A 25,160-nucleotide genomic window follows, 5' to 3' on the forward strand; every position below is an offset into this window, starting at 1 on the left:
GCCTTGGCCTCTCTGCAACACGCATGGAATCAGTGAAGTGTCTTTGCTTTCATATAAGCTAAAGAGAAATCTGTGGGGGAGAGGAAATGGGCAGCTCATGGAATGGAAGAAAAGGGCTAAGAACCGGGCCTCCTGAGAGACAAAGGGCCCCCTAGGGTCTTGCCAGGGATCTAGATAACAGGACAGAGAAGCGGTCTGGCTAGCTTCTGTGGGATCGAATCCTGGCTCTGCCACCCACTGGCTGCGTGATGCTAGGCAAGGGGCTTAACCTTACTGCCCCTCAGTTTCTTCATCTGTAAAATGGGATACTGACAGTATCTACCTCTGAGAGCTGGGATTACAAGAGGATTAGCATGTGGAAAGCACTTAGAACAGTACTGGCATATAGAAAGTGCTGTGTAAACGTTAGCTATGCCTGATTTTAGTGTTCGTGTTAATATTGGTGGTCAGTCTCTTTAAGACTCCGCTGTCAGGACGAATCGGCTCCAGTCGCTTTCCTGTCATCCTGTCAGATCAATAGGCAGATTCCCAGGACAGAGTCTGATTTGCTAGCCAGGGTTCCGGGCCCACCCTTCATCTCGATGCTCAGTCTCACGGAGGTTGTATCTGACCAACGTCAGGAACGGAGGCTGTTAACTGTGTTCGTGGGTTCTGGGTGTGGCAGGCCCTGACCCACCTCTGCCCCCCTTCAGGTCTCAGACTCTCCACCAGGGGAGGACGACATGGAGGGCTCAGCAGCCGGGGACCTGTCAGGTGTGGGGTCTGGTGGCGGCTCTGGCTGGGGCTCGGGGGCCGGCGAGGAAGCGGAGGGCGACGAGGACGAGAACATGGTGTACTACTTCCTGGAGGAGAGCACGGGCTACATGGAGCCTGCCTTGCGTTGCTTGAGCCTGCTGCATACGCTGGTGGCCTTCCTCTGCATCATCGGCTACAACTGCCTCAAGGTGGGTCGTGACCGTGGCTCTGGGGCAGAGGCTCACTGGGCAGGAAGAGGGGCTGGGCCGCCGGCCGCGAGGGTCTAGGGCAGGGGCCGGGGGATCTCCCGCGGTGGTTGGGACAGAGGGGGGCGCCTGGAACTGGAGAGTAAGGGCCGGGGGCCTGGGTACAGGACTGGGGTCTTTAGCAAGGGCAGTACTCAAACTGGGACTCATGTGAGCCACAGCTGAGGAGCCAGGGCCTGTGGCCGTGTTAATTTCCAGATCAAGAGGCAGACTTTGTCATTGTCAATATCATTTTCTGTATACTGATTGGTTGGTGAGTGAAGCGTGTGGGGGTCTGTGGGGTCTCGGACATAACATGAGTGCTAACAGGGGAACGTGGATTCTGACGTAACGATGCCCGAGGTTTGTGATGCCCCAGAAGATGTGTTATGAAAGCTTCAGTTTGGGTCTGAGGGGTCTGTTTGAGCAAATCTCGAGACTTTACTATTGGAGGAATAGAGTTCTTTTGGCTCAGAACTTTTGCATATGCTGTTCCCTCTGCCTGGAATGCTTTGCCTCGCTTCTAGTTCCTTTCGCCTGCCTCTGTTTAATTCATTCCCCCCCCCGCCCTTGGAAAGCCCCAGGCTCCTTCAGGCACCACTTCTGGGCTCTCCTGACTTTCTGCCATCCCAGCCCTGACCCATCTGATTGCTCTGGGGAGGCTCCCCAGACACAGGGTCTCACCGCAGTGCCAGCAAGATCACCCAGCTCCCGCCGAGGCTGCGGTCTCCTCCAGTGCCTGACACCCACCCCTGTGCCTCCCTACGCGATCCAGGTGCCCCTGGTGATCTTTAAACGGGAGAAGGAGCTGGCCCGGAAGCTGGAGTTTGACGGCCTCTACATCACGGAGCAGCCTGAGGATGACGATGTGAAGGGCCAGTGGGACCGGCTGGTGCTCAACACGCCGTAAGGCCCGGCCCCCCATCTCAGGGCGGGTGGGAGGGGACAGAGCTGGGCTTCCACTCCAGGCCAGGCCTGGGCTTCAGAAGACCGAGGTTCCGGTCGCTGCTGACCCTGACTCAGTTTCCCCAAACCTCAGGCCTTCCTCTTCATAATACAGACAAATTTCCCCACGTGTTAAAGTACCTGTGGGGGCGCTGGTGACACATGGGGATCCCTGGGACCCAGACCCTGGGGATTCTGATTCAGTGAGTCTGGGGTGGGGCCCAGGAACCTGCATTAAACCCTGCCCCCACCTGTGATTCTTACCCAGCCGCCATGAGTAGGCAATAGGAAATCATTTGGTCTTTAAATTGACCCCAGGGAGGGAACGAGGGTGTGTGAGAGCAATGTGGTGGGACTCTGGACCCCCAAATTGCACTCCCAGCCCACTCTGTCCCCAACTCCCCACCCTGCCATCAAGTCCCATTTCATGTGTTCATACAGTGTGGCCCAGTCATCTCTAGAATGAGAACCCCGGGTCAGGTTCAAAGCCCGGGTTGGCCACACCCTAGCTGGGAATTCTTGGTCAAGTCACTTAGCCTCTCTGTGCCTCAGTTTCCTAATCCATAAAAGGAGGGTAAATAATAGCACCCAGGATCTTGTAATAAAGAAATGCATTCATGTAGTTTCTGGGGCACAGTGAGTCCTAGATAAGCATTGGAAGTTATTTTATTAGGGGCTTGCCCGGGAGAGGTGGTGCGAGGAAGGGAGAGAAGCCACACTAAGCACATCCTGTGCTCTCATTGTCAGCATCAAAGGGACATCTGACTTCTACACGTTCAAGCACACATGCTTAACAGAGTCAAGGAGGAACATCTGTTTAGTTATTTATTTTTTAAGATTTTATTTATTTGAGAGGTGAGGAGGGGCAGAGAAGGAGGAAGAGGGACAAGCAGACTCCACACAGAGCGCAGAGCCCCATGCAGGGCTTGATCCCAGGACCCCGAGATCTTGACCTGAGCCAAAACCAAGAATCGGACGCTTAACCAACTAAGCCACTGAGGTGCCCCGGAAACATCTGTTTAAAGTTGTGTCTGCCCAACGCCTGGGTGGCTCAGTCGGTGAAGCGTCTGCCTTCAGCTCGGGTCATGGTCTCAGGGTTCTGGAATCGAGCCCGCATCCCTGTATCAGGGCTCCCTGCTCAGCAGGGAGCCCTGCTTCTCCGTCTCCCTCTGTCCCTCCCCCTGCTTGTGCTCTCTCACTCTCTGTCAAACAAATACATAAAATCTTAAAAAAAAAAAAAAAAGTTGTGTCTGCCCGAGACCTTGACTTCTAAATACCATTTCGCACAAAAGGAACCATGCTCCTTGGAGAAGCCACAGATTTCCGGGCTGGGGCGGGGAAGTGCAGCAAGCCAGGGTTACCGCGTGTCAGGAAGCGAGGATGTGCTCAGTGGAAAGCAGCAGGCTGAGAGGACCCACGGGTCGGGCAGCTCGAGCCTCAGCAAGGAGGGGAAGTGCCACAAATGGAAACACATCAAATAGGTCTGAAGCCGTGGATTCATGATAACTCTCCACGCCAAACCCAACAAACAACAAAACTCATTCACCACCTTGGCAGGGTTCTAGGGCATCCGCTTGTGAGTCAGGAAACCGGTAACGAATGGGCCAGAATCATCCGATGAGCTTAAACGACAGGGTGTGAGAGAGCACACCACCCCCTACCCACAGGGCCGCTTTGTGTCTTCTGCACATCGTGGCGCCACCCCGCAAGCCCGAGGCCTCCCGCGGGCTCCACCGAGCACGGCATTGGGGTAGTGGTTGACCTGGGGCAAACTTCACCTGGCACGAGCCCGACTCCGAGTGAGAGGCAGCCCTACTGTGCAGGGTCCCCTGTGCGAAAAGCATCGGAACTTCCGCCCACCCTGGCCTGGCTGGTGGATCCTGGCCCTTCCTGCCCTAACATCTCGGGGTCTCTCTCTCTCTCTCTCTCTCTCTCTCTCGGCAGGTCTTTCCCCAGCAACTACTGGGACAAGTTTGTCAAGCGAAAGGTGAGGACGTGGATGGGGAGGTGGCAGGGCGTCCCCGGCTGGGTCTTTTGCTGCCACCTGGCCGTCCCAGCCCTGACAGGCAGTCACTTTATGGGCAAGGGGCTTTGGCTGCCTCAGTTTGCCCACGTCTGGAAATGGGCGCAATAATCACACCGCCCTCTGTGATGACGTGACATGTGTCATGAACGTAGCCTAGTGCTGGCCCGGAGTGAGGACCCAGTAAGTGTTAGTTAAGGGGGAGGAGGTGAAGCATACTGTTTTAAGCACACAGGCTCTGGAGCTGGATTGCCTGCTTTTCTGCTCCTAGCTGTGTCGGCCTTTCTGTGCCTCAGTTTCCCTCAGATTCAAAGTGTGCCGGTAAGAGGGCTGACCTCACAGGTTGTTGTAAAGATTATATGGCTTGCTGCGTGAGCAGTATCTGGCATCTAGAAAAACTAGATCATTCAGTCACTCAACACACATTTACCAAACACCTGCCTTGTGCCAGGAATCGCTTTAGGGAGCTGGAAGCCAGCAGTAAACACATCACTCAAGCTGGCAAGACAGGTGATGAGCACATTTATAGGGTTTAGGTGGTGCTAAGCGTTATACAAGAAAAAAAGCAGTGAAGAGGGGAGTGTGTGTGTGTGTGTGTTGGCTAGGAGTAGGCAGGAATGGACACACTAGTTAATGAAGTGAAGGGGTGAACCAGGTAGAAATCTGAGGGGAGTGTCCTAGAGAGGGGGAACAGCCAATGCAAAGGTCCCAAGGCAGGAATGTGTCTGGTATATTTGAGGAACTACGAGGAGGTCTGTGTGTCTGTGTGGCTGGAGCAGAGTGAGTGAGGGGGTGAGTAGGAGGAGATAAGTTCACAGACGACAGAGGCCCAATTATATAGGGTTCCTTGACTACCGGTCTGGTCATAATAAATTATCCCTATGAATTTGGCTAATGAATTAACTGAAACTTTATCACTTTTGGGCCCTCTCTCTGAGGATCTGAAGAAGGCTCTGGCCCTTCTTTCCTGAAAAATGCGCCCCCAATTTCTCACACAAAGTTCAGAGTGTCCCCAGCCTCCCCCCATGCAGGCTGTGGCCTTCCCCCACTCTAGCTATGTCCCCACGGCCCCATGCTCCCCTGCGCAGGTCCTGGACAAGCATGGAGACATCTATGGGCGGGAGCGGATCGCCGAGCTGCTGGGCATGGATCTGGCCACCCTGGAGATCACAGCCCACAATGAGCGAAAGCCCGAACCACCACCGGGGCTGCTCACCTGGTGAGTCCAGGACCAGCCTGAACGGGCCGGGGGTGGCCAGGGAAGGTGGCCAGGATCTGAGTGTCAGGCATCTGGCCATTCCTTCTTCCTCCCACCCCTGCACAGGCTCATGTCCATTGACGTCAAGTACCAGATCTGGAAGTTCGGGGTCATCTTCACAGACAATGTGAGGAGGGGCCCATAGGTGGGGGAGGAACTGCAGGAGAAGGGCCTTTGGGGGGCTGGGGGCGCCACCCCTAGCTATCGCTGACCAGGGCTTGACTCCTGAGCCCCTGTGCACCTCTGGTCCTGGGAAACCCCTGCCCCCCAAGGCCCATTGACCCTCGGGTGCTCTTGAGTTCCCAGACTGTGTCCTTCAGCAGAGGGTTCCCCAGCTACCCCGGGGATGGCTTCTTACCCAGAGCGCCCCATCACTGCACAGTGCTCTTGACCCTCCAGACAGTCCCTAGGCAGAGACGGCTCCCTGACCCTCAGAGCACTCTCATCCCTCTCACATGTTCCTGGATCCCCTGTTCCCACAGTGTTCCCTAACCCCCCAAATGCCCCTTGACCCTCATGAGCGCTCCCTGACTGCCAGAGTGCTCCCCATGAATCCCACATGCTCCCTGACCCCTGACCCTGTGTGCCCACAGTCTTTCCTGTACCTGGGCTGGTACATGGTGATGTCCCTCCTGGGACACTACAACAACTTCTTCTTTGCTGCCCACCTCCTGGACATCGCCATGGGGGTCAAGACGCTGCGCACCATCCTCTCCTCCGTCACCCATAATGGGAAGCAGGTGTGGAGAGGACCGGACGGAGGGGTGTGAGGCGGGCAAGGAGGAGCTGGTAGTCTGAGCAGGGGTGGATGGGGTGGGGCAGCTCCTGGGAGGAGGGGCAAGCCTGGGCAGTCTGAGCCAGGGTGGGTGTGGGTAGTGAAACCCGGGAAGGAGGGCCACATTGTCTGACCGGGTGGGGGGCCGGGTGGACCGGGGAGGGTGGGCCTGGGGAGGGGCAGGCTGCGCAGGGAGCTGACGCCCCCCCCCCGCCTGCCATGCACCCCCAGCTGGTGATGACCGTGGGCCTCCTGGCGGTGGTGGTCTACCTGTACACCGTGGTGGCCTTCAACTTCTTCCGCAAGTTCTACAACAAGAGTGAGGATGAGGACGAGCCTGACATGAAGTGTGACGACATGATGACGGTGAGCCCCCCCCCCTGCGTTCTCAGGCCGATACTGACCACCGCCCCTTGGCATTCCCGTCTGTAAAGCGGGTTAATAGTAGTACCCACCTCCTAGACTGACTGTGAGGGTTCCGTGAGCTGAGCCTTGGGAGGGCCTTTGAACAGCGCCAGGCAGTACTGGACGCCCAGAGAGCGTGAGCCGCCGTCGCCGTGTTACTCGAGCCTGTAAAGCTGTGATCGTTGCAAAGGCGCGAGGCGTCGTGCCCCTGTCGCTCACGAGCCGTGAGATTCGGGGCCCTCTCCTCAACCTCCCCGCGCTCTCGTGTCCTCCCCTGTAAAATGGGTGTGTAGTAACAGTGCCCACAGCCAAGGGCTGATTCTGGGACTCCATGGAGTTCCCTCAAAAGTCTCAGAACGGCGCCTGGCATGTATGAAGGATCACATAGGCGTTAGCTGCTCTCGGCGCGGTCTACAAAAGTTTCATCCAGGGGCGCCTGGCCGGCTCAGCGGGTGGAGCATGAGACTCTTGATCTCAGGGTTGTAAGTTCGAGCCCCGTGTTGGGTGTAGAGATTACTTTTAAAAAAAGGAAAAGAAAAAAAGAAATATAAACATGGCACCCAAAGTATCAGCATGCCATGTTTGTTTATATGTTCTCTTTTGTTCTGATAATGGTGGTCGTAACCCAGACTGAGCTGGCCCTAGAGAGGCCTGGGCCACAGCGGAGAAGAATGATCTCAGGGCTTTCGCGCGAGATGTCCTGTACTCTGGCCCCATGCTCTCAGGACCCAGTCCAGCCCCTCAGCCTGACATTTGAGGCCCCGTCAGACCTAGTCTTGCCACGTATAGCCCTGTTCCCGCCGCAGTCACCAGCCTTAGCTCTTAACCAAGACACAGGGTTCTCACACTTCCTGGGGACACAGAAAGAACAAGTGTAAAGTCTTTCCCAAGTGCCAGGCAGACCCCCTCCCAGCTCAGAACTTTCTTGTAGCTCTCCAATGCTGTGTGATAAAATTGAATCCCTCACCATGGCTACAAAGCCAGGGAAAAGCCAGCTTTACTTGAGTCTAACCACAGTCTCTCTTGCTTTTTGCTCCCTGGCTGCCTGTTCTCTTTCGGTTCCCCTAAGACCATGTGTTTCCTCCCACCCGAGCCCTTTGCATCTGACATTCTCTCCCTCTTCCACCATAGGCCCCATGTCCACGCCCCTCTTTCGCTTGACACGTCACTTTTCAACTTGAATGCTGCCTCCTACAGGAAACCCTCCCTAACCATCCACTGGCCTCATTTCTCTCCCTGCTCTTGCTTACAGGAGCTGTATTTTCTAGCCTCGCTGGAAGAGGTTTCAGTTCCTCCCGGGAGCAAAATGTATTCTTTGCTCCCCAGCAGTGACATAACACATGTGGTTTTCGCTGCCTGGAACACTTTCTCCCACCTAACACCTCCTTCAAGTTCCAGCTCTCACATGCCCCCTCTTGTAGGGAAGTCTTGCCTGATCACCCTGAGTCGGACTTTCAAAGCTTCAAAGCTTCCTCTGCTCCCCCCGTTCCCCTCCCATCACCCTTTGCTCCCCCCACCCTGGCTCTGCCCCCTCTGCCTGTGACCTCCCTATCACAGCCATGATCATTTCTGGGCTGTCACTATCTGATGCCACGTTTGTGAGCCCTGTGAGGGCAGGACCCAGAGCTGGCTCAGTCATTGCTGTGTCTGCCTGTCCCCTCAGCCCAGGGCCCTGGAGGTACTTGGGGAATGTCGAACGATAGAACGCATGACGGATATGCTTGTCTCCCCCCACAGTGTTACCTGTTTCACATGTATGTGGGTGTCCGAGCTGGTGGGGGCATCGGGGATGAGATTGAGGACCCAGCAGGCGATGAATACGAGCTGTACCGAGTGGTCTTCGACATCACCTTCTTCTTCTTTGTCATCGTCATTCTGCTGGCCATCATCCAGGGTCAGTGCGGGTCGGGGCTGTGAGAGTGGGGGCCCAGTACCCAGAGGCAGACTGGCTCCTTTAAGAGTGTGGTCTGCCTGGATTCATATCCTGGCTGTGCCTCTTCCTGCTGTGAGACTTTAGGCAAGTCACCTCGCTGGGCCTCAGTTTCTCCATCTGCAAATGAGGGTATTAACGATCCTAACCTCGCAGGGATATTGTGAGAATTAAGTCAATTCCTAAGTGTTTCATAATAAGTGCTCAATAAACGCTAGGTGTTATTATCTGTCGGAAGCAGGGTGAGATGAGGGAGATGGGGGATGGGACAAGGCTCAGAGGTGGGTAGCCAGACGAGGGAGGAGTCCGAGCCGGGGCAGAGGTTGGGCACTGACTGGCACGTGCCGCCACAGGTCTGATCATTGATGCTTTTGGCGAGCTCCGAGACCAACAAGAGCAAGTGAAGGAAGATATGGAGGTAGGCCGACCCAGAGGGAATCCGGGACCCCGGGGGGTTGAATGGGCCCGGATTCTGATGTCCCCCCCGCCACCCATAGACCAAGTGCTTCATCTGCGGCATCGGCAGTGATTACTTTGATACGACGCCGCACGGGTTCGAGACCCACACGCTAGAGGAGCACAACCTGGCCAATTACATGTGAGCATGGGCCCGTAGGCCAATCAGGGGGTGGGGCGTGGCCGCCGACGGCAAGGGGCGTGACACTGACCAGTTAGGTGTGGTATGCAGGTGAGTGGCTTCCCAGCTAGCCAATCGGGAGAAAGTTAGGGTAGTCCTGACCTATCTCCATGCGCTCCTGCCCTCAGGTTTTTCCTGATGTATCTGATAAATAAGGACGAGACAGAACACACGGGCCAGGTAAGGGGGTGTTAAGGGGAGGACAGTGGGCAGGGACATGGAGAGTTTTAATGTAAGGTCAAGCAGCAGGGGGCAGTAAACAGCTCATGTCAGCATGAGCATTTGAAGATGTGACCAACCAATTCTTCCCATGCCCCAACCCTAGGAGTCTTATGTCTGGAAGATGTACCAAGAGAGATGTTGGGATTTCTTCCCAGCTGGCGATTGTTTCCGCAAGCAGTACGAGGACCAGCTTAGCTGAGACACCCCCAGCTGGCCCTTCACCCCCACCTCAAGTGCCTTATTCTCACAAGTCCCTTAGCCCCAAAACCCTCCCCCAAAGGCATCTGGGGGACAGGTGACCATGTACTGGAGAAATAAAGTCTGTGCTATACCCCTGACGTCATTGTGTTGGGTTCTTGACATGAGGGAGGGGGTCCGGGGGTGGGCACCCAGGAATTTTCCCTCCCCTTTCCCCTCCAGAAGAACAAGATGACAGCAGAGGTTGGAGTCATGTTTATTGGGAGACAAGTGCATGTCATGACCTCTAATGTATGTCCGTTGGGGACGGGGGTGCAGGGACTGGTTCCCAACAACCCCCCCCCCCCAGGGACTCATTCCTGGATGTAGAGGTTGCTGGGGGCAGTAGGATCATCTGCTGGGCGTGTCTCCACCACCACAGGCCTGGGGAAGGAGGAGAGAAGTCAGTCATTCATTGATTTGTTCATCCATTCATCCGCAAAGGAGTTAATGGAGGTGTGGCAGCACCGCGCTGGGCTATCGCTGCGACCACAACATGGTCTCTGCCCTCGGGGGGCTCAATCCAGAACGGGAGACCACCAGGAGTCAGTGGATTACAGGAGTGCAAAACAGCATGGAAACCTATCCCAAAGGGTCAGCCAAGGTGGCCCAAAGAATAGATGGTGGAGGGGCACCCGGGTGGCTCAGTCGGTTCAGCGCCTGCCTTCGGCTCCGGGCATGATGTCCGGGTTCTGGGATCGAGCCCCGCATCGGGCTTCCTGTTCATCCGGGAGTCAGCATCTCTCTCTCTTTCTCCCTCTGCCCCTCCCTACTGCTCGTTCTCTCTCTCTCTCTCTCAAATAAATAAATAAAATCTTAAAAAAAAAAAAAAGAATAGATGGTGGAGCCTTAAAATGATTTATGAGGGAACTTGGTGAAAGGTCAGGCAAGGATGTTCTGGGCAGAGAACAGCCTGGGCAAAGGCCTTGAGGTGGGAGAGAGCTCAGGACTTGGCTGCAGAAGTCAAAGTCTTGTGAGCTGTGGCCAGGACTGGGTATTTATCTTGAGGCCACAGGAGTTTTAAATGGGGGGGGGGGGGAGTGACGCAATGGGACTTAGATTTTAAAAGGCCTCTCTGGCATGTCAAAAGGTCATGCAAGATCCTTAAGGGGCTCTTACTGGTTAAATGTGTTCTTGTGCTTCAATGTAAATAATGATAGTAATATAACCCCCCAGAATAAAATGGAAATCCACAAGACTGTGCTGAAACACACACACACACACACACACACACACACACACACACACGGGACAGATCCTCCCCACAGTAGCACACCAAGTAATAAGGGCAAAAAGTAGAAATTCACCATTTAGTAACTATCCTCATAATATATTCAGGCAGAAATCGTCAATAGATGCTAAAACCAGTGGGTGAAAGTCTGATGAGAAACAGTATATAGACACACTCTCAACAAATCACCCCAAAAGATACTTATTAATACAAAAAGTAACTTTACAGCAGAGAAACCCGGCTGACTCCACCCTACCCAAAGGCTCGAAGTTAACATCACCCGTAGTGGGCCAAAGTGACATGTGCCTCCTGATAGGATGCTCTGAGAAACACATGCCATCACTTCTGTGTATTCCAGCTCAAACTGCTTAACCTAGAAACCTCAAACCCGACAGAAGGACATTCTGGAAAACCACCTTCCTGTACTCTTCAAAAGTATCAAGGTCCTGAAAAACAAAGAAAGCCTGAAGAGTTGTCCTAGGCTAAAGATGAAAGAAACCTGATTTCTACATGCACTCCCTCCCCCAATCATCCTGGGCCAGAAAAAAAAGTATTATTTTTTGGTTAATTCCAGGAGTCCTGGGATGGAGCTCCAAGTCGGGCTCCCGTTCAGCAAGGAGACTGCTTCTCCCTCTGTCCCTCACCCCACTCGTGCTCTCTCTCTCTCTCCCTCTCCCTCAAATAAATAACATCTTTTTTAAAAAGTATCATGGGCCAACTGGTGAGACTTGAACGGGTGTGTGGATTAGAAGGTAGTGATGTCTTGGTGCTGTTTTCTGAAGTTTGACGGCTGCACTGTGGTCTGCACGAGTAGGTCTTTGTTTTGATTTAGGAAACAATTCACACCCAAATAGTCAGAAAAAAAGTATATACATATGAAAGAGGAAGATAAAGCAAATGTGGTAAAAACAAAACACACCAAAACCCCCCAAAAACAACAAAAAGTTAACATCTGGGGAATCTGGATGGATGACGGGGAGACAAAAATTCAAGATTAATTTTTAAATTTATTTTTGCAACTTCTCTGGGAGTCTAAAGTTATGGAAAATAAACATTGAAAATAAAAAATGAAACAAAAATGTCCCCTCGGCTGCTATGTGGGGAATGGACTATAAGGGGCAGAGACAGAAGCAGGGAAACCAAGAGAGAGGATGTCCAGGCCAAAGACACAGGTGGCTGCAGACATCTCAAGACAGCTCTCCACAGCAGAAGCCCCCTCCCAGGTTCTACGCCCCCATCCCCAAATCCATACCTGGGGGAGCCAAGCAGACGGAAGGTGAGGGTGGGGTCTCTCAGCTCCTGCAACAGCTGGGGGAAAGGTGTGTGTGTCAGTGTCTAGAAGACTCTTCCCCTCTCCCTTAAAGAGAATGGGGGGGGTGTCTCTGAACTTCTAGTCTTAGGTCCAGAAATAACCATTCTTGCTAACACCATTCACCAGCTGTGTGACCCCAAGCAAGTTACCTTACCTCTCTGCCTCAGATTACCAACCTGCGAAATCACAGAACCTTCCTGATTGGTGATCGTGAAGATTAAATAAGATACGCACACGTCCAGACAGCGTCTGACACATAGTGTTCTATGAGCTAAGGACCATTTTTGGCTCCATTTTCCAGATGAGGAGAGTAAGGCATGGGAGGGTGAAGTCATTTGCTTAAGGTCATTCAACCGGATTCCAACCCAGGCAGTCTGTTCATGCTCTTAACCACTCACATCTCTCTCTAGTGACCCCCATTTTATAGTTGGAGACTGAGGCTCAGAGCGAAGCAGAATCTCTTGCTATTAATTCACATGGAGATCAGATGGAGACGCTTACCTGGTCTGAGCCGGGAGCCCACACCTGCACTCCATGCTTCCAAAAGGCCTGGAGCCGACCCCCGACCATAGCTGGAGGAAAGCGGTGCCCGTTACCCTTGGGTATCAGAGAGCCTCCACTCTGAGCTGGAGGCCCTCCCATCCCTGCACCTACCCACGGCTTCCACCGCTTCAGTCATGGGGATCTCCGGAGTTCGAAGCCCCCGGACTGGGGCTCCCTCCGGGGTCACCAGCTTCAGGGACCCTAGAAGAGGGCAGAGAGAGTGTTTTAAGAGCGAGGCTCGCCAGGAGGGACTGCTGAGGGAACTGGACGATAAATTTATTGAGAAGCAAAGCAGGACGCAGGCCAGGCCTGGAGGGGTTCAGCATTTCTGAGAAGCCCAGGGTCTGCGAGGCGGAGATCCAGGAATAGTGGAGGAAAGAGAGGGAGGAAGATCCTTACCGTCCATCAACACCATCACCTTGTCTTCCTCTACCTGGGTCACCTGTACCGGTCCCCTGTGCTCTGTTTGACGGGAAGAGGTTCAAAAACCAATTCCGCCGAGTTCTGCCTTCCTCCGCTGGGCACCCCCTCGATTCCCAAGCCAGCAGGCTAAGCCCCGCCCATCACCGCGGCCGGACGGGTCCTCAGGCTCACCAGTTGTATCCAAGGCCACCTCTCTTCCCCCGGCCCCAGGTTCAACCCCTTTCCCAATCACACCTCACGGCTAAAGCACCGAGCCCCACCCCTCCCAGCAGCCCCGCCCCCAGCGAGCCCGCCCCACTCACCTGTGCTCATCTCGCCCAGCCAGCAGGACAGCGCGCCGAAGCGCACGGTGTGGAAGAGCACCGACTTCGCCGGCTGCCCCGGGCTCACGCCGATGCAGACGGCGGGCAGCTCGGAGCCCGGCCCGGTGAGTAGCGCGAACACTGGAAGGGGCGTCGGTAGCGGGAACAGCACCTGCTGCAGGGGGCACGGGGCGGGGGGGGGGGCGGACTCAGAGGAGGCGTGGGCGGGGCCTGGGAGGAGAGCCAGCAGGGGGCTTCCCAAGTATTTCCGGGGCCCTCGGTTTGGAGGGATGCCGTCCAGAAACTTCAGGGGGTGAGAGCCCAGAGGAGTGAGGTGATGCCTCCTTAGAAATGGACAGATGTGGCCTTAGAGTTGGCGTGGCTTCTGTTTGGGTCGTGCCGCCTTCATGACCGAAAGGCGGGGCCCCCGGAGGGGCGTAACCTCGAAGGCAGCCAAGGCTCCTTAGACTCAAAGGATCTGAGGGGGGGTCTCCTTGGAGCCCCGGGGGGTGGGACATAGGGCCTGAAACATAATTAGTCTGGGTGAGAGGCGGAGCTTAAGGATCAGGAAGCCCTCCGGAGGGGAGCCTCCGGCGTCTACCGCAGGTGGGCGGGGCCTCGGGTGGAAGAGGGCTTCGCGAAGCTCCCCGCAGAAGCAGAACGAGTGGAAGGCCCTAGCCACTGAACCTCACAGAGTCCCCAGCCTCTGCAGGGCCCCTACCCGGACCAGCAGGAACTTGTTCATGGGCTGGTACCACTGAAGCAGGACCACGGACGTCTCCAATGCCCCGCACAGGAACGGGCCCCCCGAGCTCGCACCCTCCGCTGTGGAGGTGGGTAGGGATAGGTTAGGGTCAATCCTCTCTTCCCCTCCCCTCCCCCCCCCCAAAGGGCACACATCTTTCCCCGGACTCTGGACAGCCTGCCTTAACTCTGCAACCCTCTCGGGTAGGGTAGATGTAGCCCAAGCCCCGCCCCTGGACTAGCACACACCCCCTTTCAGGTCCACCCAGTTGGGATTCTCTCTCACCCACGCAGCAAGCTCGGCACCCTTTGGTGTCCTGGATCTTGGTGGAGACCATGTTCTTCCTGCAGAAGAAAGCAGGCGTAAATGCGGAGGGACGGCAGGAAGGGGGGACCCCAGGGGTTTGTGGTGCCACTGGGGGCTGGTACCTTGCCAGTAGCCGATGGGGGCTAATGTGGGCGATGGGGCTCCCCGCTCTGGCCTCCTTCCGTTCCAGCAGGCCCAGGATGCTATGAGAATACAGGTGGGGGGTCTTCCCTGCAGTGTGTGTGTGTAGGGGAGAAGCAGGCAGTTATAGGACACCAGACACTCCCACCTTTCCCCGTCCCTTCACTTGGCCCCATCCCTCTGAAACTCCCAAGGCTCCAAGTCTCAAGTACTTTTATTTATTCCTTGTTCACTCAACATATTTTAAATGTGCACCGTAGGCCAGGCACTGTGCTAGGCTCCGGTGAACAACGAGTAAGAGAAGTACGTTCCCTATCCTCCTGCGCTTGCGGCCACATGAGAACCTATGGACTCTTAACCAGTCAGATGAAGTTACACACATTACTAAGTTTAAGAGAAAACCGCTCTAGAAATTCTCCTAAAGTGCGTTGTCACAGATGTGATATTAACTAACTCATGCAGCCTATTTGGCTTGGACTTTCCCCATAGATGAGAAATTCTTTTACACAAAATGTCGAACAGTAACACAAAATTTTAAGCTAGAGCTCCTCACTCACTCAGTTTTAGTAAAGTGTGGAATAAGTTCTAACCGGCATCTGAACATCAAGGAAATGTAAAGACTCCCTGTAGACCTCACCTCAAAGTGGACTTGAGGTGAACTACTGTGAACCCCATTTCACGGGTAGGGAAACTGAGGCTCAGGGAGCAAGTCCCCCAGTGAAAAAGCGGCTGGGATTTTAACTGCGGGCTCTGTGAAGGGGAGCGTAGTTTTTCCAGCTGTGTCCATCTACCTCCGAACTCCCTCTCAACCCCTTCACTTCTGACCCCACTCCTCCCACCCAACCCACAGGCAGACCTGAGAGAGACATGAGGACGTTGTTGATGGAGTACACCCAGGTAGTCCGGCTGGGAAAGAGCTGCAGAGAACAGGGGAGATGGCTCCCGTAAGACCCAGCAACCCCCGACTCCAGCCCCCTGCCCTTGGCCCCCGGGCTCTGTGCTCACCATCTCCAGCGTGGCCTCCTGGTCATTTCGGTTCAAGATGAAAATGCCTTCCTCTGCCCCCAGGAGCAGGTGCTGGTCTGTGGGGACAGACACAAGGACACTGGGACCCACCTCACCCTGTGGGGGCTCCCAGACCCCACCTGTCTGACCCCAAACACTGGTAGTCTGTCCCCCAGCCCTGACCCTCCGTGCTGACACTCCCAGCCTCTGTTTCCCCAAATGTGAACTCAAACCCTAACCCAGTCCCCTGAGCTGGTCTCATTCTCACCTACCCTCATGCTGGGGCTCACAAAGCCTGCAAATCCTGACCCCCCCCTCACTTTTGACCCCAACATTAGTCATGCTTCCCCAAATAGCCCTCCCAGTTCTGTCCTTCTGTCTTCCCAGTTCTGGTCCCCAAATGCTAATCTTGTCTCAGCACTGATCCTTAAACTTGGGAAATGTGGCTTTTTCTGTCCAGTGTGTCCCCCTCAAATTCTGATGCTGGTTTTTTTTTTTTAATAAGTTTTGGTAATTTTTTTAAAAGATTCAATTTTAAGTAGTCTCTATACCTAACATGGGGCTTGAATTTACAATCCTGAGATCAAGGGTCGCACGCAAGGGAGCCAGCCAGGTGCCCCTAATGCTGCTTCTTTAACATTTACCCCTCACTGACCTTGTCTCCATATCCTTCATCCCCAAACTCTTGCTTTCTGCATTCCCATCCCCAAAACTCCCAACCCCAAAATGCTGATCCCCGCCTCTTTACCATTATCCTCCCACTAAGGTTAATGGGGTCCAACTGTCCCCCATCTTAGACCCCAGACTCAGACTTTTCTGTTATATCTGACATTCCTGGCCCCTGAACTCTTATTTTCCTAGTTTTCACCCTCAAACCCATCTTCACTCTACCCATCTTTGATCCCCAAACCCCAGCTGTAACCCTGGGCTCTGGTCCTGCCTCAGCTCTGCCCCTCCCCATGCTATTGAGACCCTCCCCTGTTCCTGCCTCTGTGCCGCCATTAAGGCCCCTCCCCATCCCCCCTTGCTCTCTGAGCCACTCTGAGAGCCCACCCTTGGTGGAGGGGTGTGTCCAGGCAGCGGTGCTGTGGATTCGGAGGGGGCAGCCGTTGAACAACTTCACGAGAAGGGCACATCCCTAGGCGGCCACGGGGGCAGAGCAGCAGATCCAGAAAAAGGAAGGAGGGGACAGGAAGGGGCAGTGGTGAAGACTCTGACCCAAGAGTGTCGGCATTCAAATCCCACCTCTGCCTCCTCAAACGTTTATCACCTCTGCCTCTGTTTCCCCATCTGTGAAATGGCGGATAATGTCTCTCTCTGGGACCTCTACCTGCATCCGTGAAGGCTCACACCACACAGACATGAGGTCAGTGCCTGGCGCAGAGGCTCCGCTCCCCAAACGCCCCCTCTCGTCATGATCACTCTGCCCGCCCCCACAGCCCGTCCCAGGCATCCCGGGCGCATCGGGGCTGTGAGTCGTCAGCACAGCCAGGCTCACCTTTCTCTTCATCTTTTCCTTCTTGGGGGGTAACAATGGGGGCTGATCGGGCTCCCGGGGGGTTGGGTTCCAGAGTGAGGGTTCTGAGACAGGATGGGGGAAAAATCAGCCCCCAAAGGCCCCCCCTCCCTTGCCCAACCCACACCCCTGATCACCTCCTGCCCCAGCCTGCCCCGTTACCTGAATGGGCAGTTAGGTGGGGGCTGCGGCTGGCCAGGGGAGGCCCAAGATGGGGGGTTCGGGGGGGAGGCCCACTGGCACACCGGACCAGCACCCCTGGGCTCAGCTGTCCCTCATCCCCAGTGCCCCCGGGCCCCTCGTCTGATGGAGAACGGAACTTGGGCTATGGAAATGGAGGAGGAGCGTGGGAAGCACATTAGATGATCTCAGAGGGAGGGCGCCCTGCAATCCCAGCCCTGCCTCCACCAGAACTGACGCTGGTCATGGCTCTGACCCTCCTCACAGTGTCCTGCTACCATCCCAGGCATCAACCCTGACCTCCCCACCCGTCATCAACACACTCCAGCAACTATAGGGTTGATGATGGAGAGCTTCATGCTGAGGGTTCCCAGGACCAGTGCCCATCTGGCTAAATACTTTGAATGCCACCCCTAGGTTCAAGGATGCTGCTTCCAGATCCCAATGTGCTCACCACCCAGTCTCCCAGACTCCAGCCTTAGAGCGCCCGGTATCCCAGCATCTAAGGACCCTGGCCTCCTGGCCCAGCCCCCAGCTCCAGTGGGCCCAGGGCCTTACTTACCTTGGGAGGCAGTGGAGGGGGTGTGTCCTCGGCAGGGGTGGGGCTGGAACACAAAGATGGGGTGAGTAGGCGGGGGTGACCATCACAAGGACTGAGGGCAGATGGGGTGGTTTGGGACTGGAGGTCTGAGGTCATGAGGGCCGGGCGTGACTGGGTCTGGGCTGGAGCTGAGGAGTCAAGCCCTCAGAGGCATGACGATGCTGGCAGCAGCAATGCCGGATGTCACGTGTGGACAGTGCATCCAACTGGAATCTTCGCGGCCACCTAGTGATGCCGAGCACGTGAGCTCCTGGGGGGCAGGTCCTCTCTTGGGGCTGGGTGCTGCTGGTGAGCCCACCGCAGCCGAGATGCGCAGAAGGGACGGGTGGGGGCTGAGGCTGACTGTTGGGGCTGAGGTGGGGTCTTGGGCCGAGGGTCTGGTGTGGGGCAAGTTCTGGGGCAGGGGAGATGCAGATGAAGGCTGGGCTCTGAGGGTTAGGGCTGCAGCGGAAGGCTGGGGGTTGGAGCAACATCTGGGAGCTGGGGGCCAGGACAAGGTGGAGGGTCGGGTGGAGCCAGAGGTTGGCTTTGGTGGCAGGGGTGGGGGCAGTGGGCTTGGGTCAGAGAAGGGGTAAAGGAAGGTGGAGGAACGGGTGGGGGGAGGCGGTATTAAGGGTCTAGTCAGGGGTATGGGATGAGTGGCGGAAGGCAAGTAGGGACTGAGGCTGGGGTCGGAATGGAAGGGAGACTGCGGTTGTAGGAAGGTGGGGTGGCTGAGGGCCAGTGGGGCTGGGGCCACGCCTCTCTTACATGTCCACGTCGTCATAGTCATCGTCAGACTCCGACAGGTGCCTCCTGAGGAGTGACAGGCATGACCCTCAGGCGACTCCCCCACATGTCCCAGCCCCCTCCCCTCCGTGCTGAGGGTCCCTGACCTAGGACTGCTGCTCCTGAAGTCTCCAGGGGGCTGTAAGTGGGCCTGTGGGATAGTCAAGGGTCAGCGGTGCCTAGGGGGAGGGGAGGGCATCCGAGGTGAGCAGGGGGAGGCGTCTCACCGTGTGGGGTATGGGTCTGGACTCCATCGCTCTGAGCTTCCGGAACTCCATGTGCCGCCCTGGAAGGGGGGAGGATAACACAGTGAGCTGAGGAGATGGATCTGGGAAAAAAGGAGAATTTGGGGTGGGGGAGGTTCGGGGTCAGGATCTTAGGACCGGAGCTGTCCCATAGGGGGAAGGGTCTTGGTTTCCAGGGGTCTCATTTGGGGGGTCAGGGTTTGGGACCAGGGAGGTGGGGGCTCAAAGTTATAGAGCATTTGTTTTCAGGGTCCATTTGGGTATTGGGGATGTGACAAAGATTTTGGAGGTCTCTTTGGGGGTCCTGGTGTTATGGGAAGTCTCATGGGGTCTGTCTGCAGTTCAAAGAAGTGGGGGGGGTCTCTGCAGTCACTCCACAGGTCAGGTGGTGATGAGGTTTTCTGGAGTCTCTCGCAGGGTCAGATAGTGGTGAGGGTCTCTGAGGGTCTGTGTGGAAGTGACAAGGGTCTGCGGGGTCTATCATGAGATCAGACGGTGCTGAGGGTCTCTGGCAGAATCACAGGGGTGGCGTGGGTCTCGGATCTATTATAGGGTCAAGGATCCCCAAGCTTAAGGATTCTCTACTCACGACAGCAGTCGGCATCTGGGATCCCTAGAGAGCTGGATCGGTGGGTGGACCGGATCCGCCGGGGGACAGCAGGGGGCACCTGGGCAGAGTGGCAGCCGCATCAGGGCCACGGCCCTCTGGCACCCCTACCACCCTGTGGGCCCAGCTGGGAGCCTCTGGCTCTCCCATACTCCTCTGTGTCCCCAGCCCTGTGAGAAGCCCCGCCTCCCCCCTCCCCTTTTTCCTTTGAAGAGAGGCAGCAGAAAAGCGCTCTGGGCAGGGGTGCGGCCTGAGCAAAGTCTGGGAGTTTCCACCGCTTTGTCCAGGGCGCCCTCACCTCAGGCTCCTCATCTTCAATCTCCACCACAGGGGCCCCCTTCCCTGGATTCCTCAGCTTGTCAAGAAGATCTAGGATCAGGCCTCTATTTAGCCTGGGCTGGGACACCAGCTGGTGCTAGAGAGGGGAGGAGGGGGTCAGCGGACAGAGGGCTGGTGTGGGGGAGAGGCTGGGACAGGGGCCTGAGAACCCATCTATGGGAATCTAGTGGGGAAGGTGCCAAGTGACAGGGAAGACAGGGAACCCTGGGGAACTGAGACTGGGGAATTTTAAGGGGTTGGAAGGGATTAGAAGAATCTAGAGTTCCCAGCAGGGGCAAATGGAGAATTCCAGAGGTGTCTTAGAGGGGACTGGGCTTCCCCTGGAATTCCAGAGTATACCCACGAATGGGTCTGGGGACCCTGGGAAATTTGTGAGTTGTAACAACTCAGGGTATCTTGGCAAAAGGTCTGGGGTACAATTTGGAGGATCTTGGGGGGTCCTGGGGAATTCTGGGGGTAAGAGTTTGGGAAGGGCTCTTCAGGGAAGCAAGGGGATATTTACACTGAGCATCTTGGTGGCACCAGGTCGTTTCTTGGGGTTCTTAGTGAGGGTGACTTTGACAAAGTTGTGGAAAGCAGCCGACCTTGGGAGGAAGAAGCCAAGTTCTGGGGTGAGGAGACCAGAAACTCTCCCATCGGACCCTCAATCCTGGCCCTGCCCTCCCCGCTCCCTCGCCCTCTCCTACCATTTGCCTTTTTCTTTTAGCCTGGGGGGCTGGTAGCCACTCTTCGTCATGAGGAAGAGAACTCTAGAAGAGTAAGGAGAAAACGCGGTGTTCAGACTCCCAAGGGGGGGGGGGTCAGACCTCATGGCTCGAGGGGTCCGCAACAGCACGGAGGTCAGCAGAGAGCAAAACAAGGGACAGAACAAGAATGAGGTTTGGGTTTGACAATGTGCTGGGATGCCACGTTCCGGGGGACTCTGTTTGTCACGTGACGGAGCTACGGCAACCATGACGAAGGGAGCCTCCACATAGGGAGTCCCTGCGTTGGGGGTTCCCGGCTGTGGAGGGCTGAAGAAAAGGCTTTCTGGGTTGAGAGGATCCTTGGGGGGTCGCCTGTAGGCAGGGGGTGGGCGGTGCTCCGGGTCTGGGCCAGCTCGGGGCACTGGGGGTACTGGTCAGGCCTGCCTACCGGAGAGGATGCACGTCAAACAGTGGCGGTTGCAGCTCGGCTAGTTCGATGGCGGTGATGCCCAGAGACCAGATGTCACACAGCTCGTTGTATCCCCCCTTCAGGGCCACGGCCGCCACTTCTGGAGCCATCCTGGGGGCAGAGACCCTCAGAGAGCCAGGGGTGACACCAGGAGGGAAAGGGGGTGACTCCCTGGCATGGGCGTGGGGGGCAGGAGAGAGACAGGAGAGTGGGGCACAGAGAGAGCCAGATGCAGAGAGAAACGTCAAGGCGAAGAGAGACAGGAATAAAGACAGGCACGGGGAGTTCGAGACAGAGACAGACCGATCAGAAGAAACATCAGCACAAAGAGACCGAGGCAAAAGGAAAACTCAAGAGAGAGCCAACAAGTCAGCAGAATGTTCAACAGGGAAAGGTAGACACAGAGAAAGGAGCCAGGAGGGAGATTCCTAGTGATCCAGGTGGGGACGGCCACCGCTCCCCACTGCACCCCCAGCTGCCCGCCAGGCATCCCTCACCAGTAGGGCGTCCCAATGAAAGAGAGGCGTCGAGCCAGCGTGGCCCCAATCTGGGCTGAGATACCAAAGTCAGCTGGAGGCAGAGAGAGAGACATAGTGACCTGGGGTCCCTATTCCTTTGGCCCCCAGCCAGTCCCCTTCCCCATCCCCACCCACCACACTCACCCAGTCTGACCTCCCCAGCGTCATTGATGAGGATGTTGGCTCCCTGGGGAGAGAGGGGGAAATTAGAGGCTGTCAGAGACACCCCCCAGCCCAACGCTGCCTCCACCCCCTGACCCTTCCCAACCCCATAGCTCAACACCACCCTGAGTCCTCCAAACACCACTTCCGTCTCTTGGGCCCCCCCACAAGGCCACTTTTCTGCCCCTAGACCACCTTAATGTCCCGGTGTATCTTCTTCTGTGAGTGCAGATAGGCAAGTCCCTGGGGAGAAGGGTGCATATGGGGGCTGTGAGTGCCCAGGGGCTGAAGCAGGGCCCTGCCCCAACCCAGGCACAGCCCGTCTCCTCACCTGGAGCACTTCCCGACAGACATAGCTAATCTGGAGCTCTGACAGGGCGCCTGTCACTGCAAAGGTCACAGCAGAGGCGTTGGGGGGGAACCAGGAAACCCGGCCCCAGGAGACCCTGGCCCTCACCCACACCGGCTGAGAGGGTGCCACATGGGGAGGGGGAAACAGATGGGACAAGTGGGAGGGGGAGATAGAGGGGTGGTCAGCGACCAACGCAGGGAACCAGAGGCCAGGAGATAGATTCAGTCAACAGATATTTACTGTGTCCACTGGGTGCCAGGCACTGTGGTGGGCACTGGGGAGACAGCTGTGGACAAAAGAGACAGAGATCCCTGCCCTTGTGGAGAGAACATTCCAGTCAGGGCAACAGACAGTGAACAAGACAACAGCACAGCATCGGAGACGCTAATGAACAGCAAGAAGAAAACTAAAGCAAGAAAGAGCAACAGGAAATACGTGTGGGAAGGGGTATGACATTCTACAGGGTGGTCGGCGAAGTCTACCCTACTCTGACAAGGTGGCAGGGCGAAGATGTGATCGGTCCAGCTCGGAGGGGAACAGAAGAGTTAGTGCAAAGGCCCAGTGGTGGAGAGGGCCTGGTGGGTTCGTAAAGCAGCAGAGTGGGTGGAGCAGACTGGGGTTGGGGGAAAAAAGTGGTAGGAGGTGAAGTCTGGCAGCTTGGGTGCAGGTGGGGGTCACACTGGGGAGCTCGGGCTTCCCTTTGGAGGGAAATGGAAGTCATGGGAGTGTTCTGAGCAGGGGGTGATGGGAGTTTGCAAAATGAGGAAAAGCAGAGGGACACGGACACCGACACACACACAGATAATGAGAAAGAAACAGAAAGACAGAGAAACGGGAACAGATTCAAATTGAGACCCAAAAGCACGAAGAAAGACAAACTGAGAGATTAAGAGAGAGACACAGAGGGGGAGAGGGAACGATAGAGAGACAACAGACAGAGAGAAGGGGTCAGACACCAGGTCTGGCAGACCGGCTGGATGAGCCACTTCCTCTCTGAGGGCCTCAGTTTCCCCCCTGGCGACTTAATCTGGAATTTTTTCCTTGTCTGACATTTGAGATCTTGGGTTCACGGAGATAGAAGGCCCAAGACAGAGGTGGCCATGAGAAGAACCTGACAGGTATCAGAGGCCCACCCCATCCCCACCCTCAAATTTTCCAAAAGAGCAAGAAGCAGGCTGAGAGAGAGAGACAGAGAGAGGGAGAGAGTCAGGAATTCATTCACTCAGTCAATGAAAACATGGACCTGGTTATGGGCCAAAAGTGCAGAAATACTCAAACACCTGAACAGACACATTGGTGAGAAAATGCAGACAGAGGAAGATGGGAGGGGAAAATGGAGGGGATGACTGCATGCAGAGAGATTGAGGCTGGACCATCAAGTGTGGGAGGGAAGGGCCCGGGCCCGCTGGGTCACCACAGTATTCCCAGCACCAACCAGGCCAGGCCTGGGCCCCAAGTGGGGCTCCTTGCAGGAAATGTGGGCCAGGAAGACGGTCCCAGAAGACACAACCCCAGAGACACAGGAGGGACGGTGGAGGAGGGGGTGCTCCCTGGATCCCCCTTGCCCTTCCTCTCACCTTGGTAGATGTCCTGGAGAGAACCAGCCCCACAGAATTCCATGCATATCCAGAACTTCTGAAGCCTACAATTCAAGAGTAGTAACATCAGCAGTAATAAATCATCACCTGTGGGACAGCCCCGGCTCACTGCCTGTCTTCTCCCAGCTCCACGAGAACTTTAATGTAACAGCTGTCATCCACCTCCCCTTGCCCACCAGAGTGAGATCATCCCACTTCCATTTTACAGGTGGGGAAGTTGAGGCTCAGAGAGGAAACGTATGTTCAGGGTCAACTGGACTCGAACCCAGGTCTTTGCACTCCTACCCCAGGAGGACTCCGACCTCTGGTCGCTAACCCAGAAGACAGGGCAGATATCTCCCAGGTTGGGCAGGTTTAGGGGGGTAACAAGGGGCCCAGGGTGCCAGGTCTGGGGGGACAGAGGTCATTACTGGGGCATCTGGGATATTAATTTAGGAGTCCAGGGATTTAGGGAATTAAAGGAACAGAAAATGGAACTGGGGGACCTGAAGGGCAGGATGACGAAAGATTAGTTTTAGGGGACTGGCTTTCAGGGTTGGTTACTACCAAAGGGATCGCTTTTGGGGATCCCTGCTCAGAAATGGGAGTCCTGGACTGCAGATTACATCAGAGAATACTCTGGTCACAAAAGTGGGACTTCAGACTGGGGATCAAGTGGGGGGGGGCGTTTAAAGTGGGGGTCCAGGATTGGAGGTTGGGAATGGGGGTTCGGGGGTAGGGGCTGGGCAGAGTCCCAGGGCAGGTTTGAGGCTCATCACCAGAGATAACTCCCATGGTAGGCCACGATGTTGGCATGCCGGCAAGTTTTCAAGATGAGGATTTCCTTCTGAAGTGTGGAAACATCGTCGTCTGTGAGGAGGAACAGGAAAGAAGAGGCCGCTGTGGGCAGGGAGCATGGGGGAGGCGATCCCGGCGTCCCAAGAGGAGGGGTGGGGGTGTGGAGAGGGAGCTCCTGTGTCCTCACCAGGCTCCGTCTTCACCATCTTCACTGCCACCAGGTCCCCCGTCACCTTGTCGCGAGCCTTGTAAAGGGGAAGTTGGCAGTCAGGCCGGCTCCATTCGCCTGAGGTCCTCCTCAGCATCCCTGAGCCAAAGCCAAGGACTGGGACCCTCTCTCATCCCCTTCCCTTCTTGGGCCTCATCCCAAAGGCTCGCTGGTCTGAGGGTGATGGAGAAGGAGGGGTGTCCTCACCTTGAAGACTTCTCCATAGGTGCCGCCACCCAGCCGCTGCAGCAGGTCATAGTGATCCCGGGGGTCCCTGTTAAAGATGTCGGGGTCCACGAGCTCCATCCCTGGGGGCTGGAGCTGGGCCTGCGCCCAGGGGCCAGCAGGGCCTCAGGGCTCGAGTGTGGCACCTCCCTCCCTCCCCACACGTCCTGCGCCCTACACCCGCCTTGCCTTGCCTCCACCGGCTGTGGCCTCCCCCCTCCCCACTCTCGCTTCCTGCCCCAGCACAGGGCTGTGCAGCCGGCTCCACCCCCTGTCCCCTGGGCCCTGAGAGCCTGTGAGGGGCAGCTTGCCTTGGGACCCAGGGGAGCCCCCCCCCACCTCCAGGGCCCAGGGCTGAATGTAAACCAGATGCAAACTATCTTGTGATCTGGGGGGGGGGGGCGGGGGGGTCCCTGGCACCCCCTCCCGCATTCTGGGCGGTGGCTAAAAACCACAGTTGAAACTCTGCTGAGCGCTTGAGGGTTTGGC

The 25,160-nt window shown here is 56.2% G+C and overlaps 2 protein-coding genes across 2 annotated transcripts in view; one reads left to right on the forward strand and one right to left on the reverse strand.

The window, feature by feature from the left end:
* Positions 1-9,513, forward strand: part of RYR1 (ryanodine receptor 1) — a 108,378-nt gene extending 98,865 nt beyond the window's left edge. Inside the window, 12 exon segments of the mRNA XM_040633935.1 lie at positions 693-944; positions 1,756-1,886; positions 3,870-3,912; positions 5,037-5,167; positions 5,273-5,333; positions 5,800-5,946; positions 6,213-6,347; positions 8,124-8,280; positions 8,670-8,734; positions 8,814-8,914; positions 9,082-9,133; positions 9,279-9,513. Coding sequence (XP_040489869.1) covers positions 693-944; positions 1,756-1,886; positions 3,870-3,912; positions 5,037-5,167; positions 5,273-5,333; positions 5,800-5,946; positions 6,213-6,347; positions 8,124-8,280; positions 8,670-8,734; positions 8,814-8,914; positions 9,082-9,133; positions 9,279-9,374 — 1,371 coding nt within the window. The 3' untranslated portion in view covers positions 9,375-9,513.
* A 100-nt stretch (positions 9,514-9,613) lies between these two features.
* On the reverse strand, positions 9,614-24,870 carry MAP4K1 (mitogen-activated protein kinase kinase kinase kinase 1). Its single transcript, XM_040633936.1, has 31 exons — positions 24,654-24,870; positions 24,426-24,483; positions 24,220-24,310; positions 23,441-23,505; positions 21,843-21,898; positions 21,707-21,754; positions 21,494-21,536; positions 21,329-21,401; positions 20,811-20,942; positions 20,363-20,425; positions 20,179-20,260; positions 19,636-19,752; positions 19,320-19,398; positions 18,713-18,771; positions 18,593-18,636; positions 18,468-18,512; positions 17,679-17,721; positions 17,099-17,261; positions 16,919-17,001; positions 16,474-16,558; positions 15,421-15,497; positions 15,272-15,332; positions 14,397-14,505; positions 14,254-14,312; positions 13,945-14,048; positions 13,224-13,398; positions 12,898-12,960; positions 12,610-12,699; positions 12,457-12,527; positions 11,896-11,951; positions 9,614-9,796 (listed from the first exon to the last, which is right to left on the reverse strand). Exons 1-31 carry the CDS (start codon positions 24,750-24,752, stop codon positions 9,727-9,729), a joined length of 2,463 nt encoding a protein of 820 aa, XP_040489870.1. The 5' UTR covers positions 24,753-24,870; the 3' UTR covers positions 9,614-9,726.
* Positions 24,871-25,160: the final 290 nt, after the last annotated feature.

The sequence above is a fragment of the Ursus maritimus genome, unplaced genomic scaffold, assembly GCF_017311325.1.
Source record: "Ursus maritimus isolate PB19 unplaced genomic scaffold, ASM1731132v1 scaffold_19, whole genome shotgun sequence".
Lineage (NCBI taxonomy): Eukaryota > Metazoa > Chordata > Mammalia > Carnivora > Ursidae > Ursus > Ursus maritimus.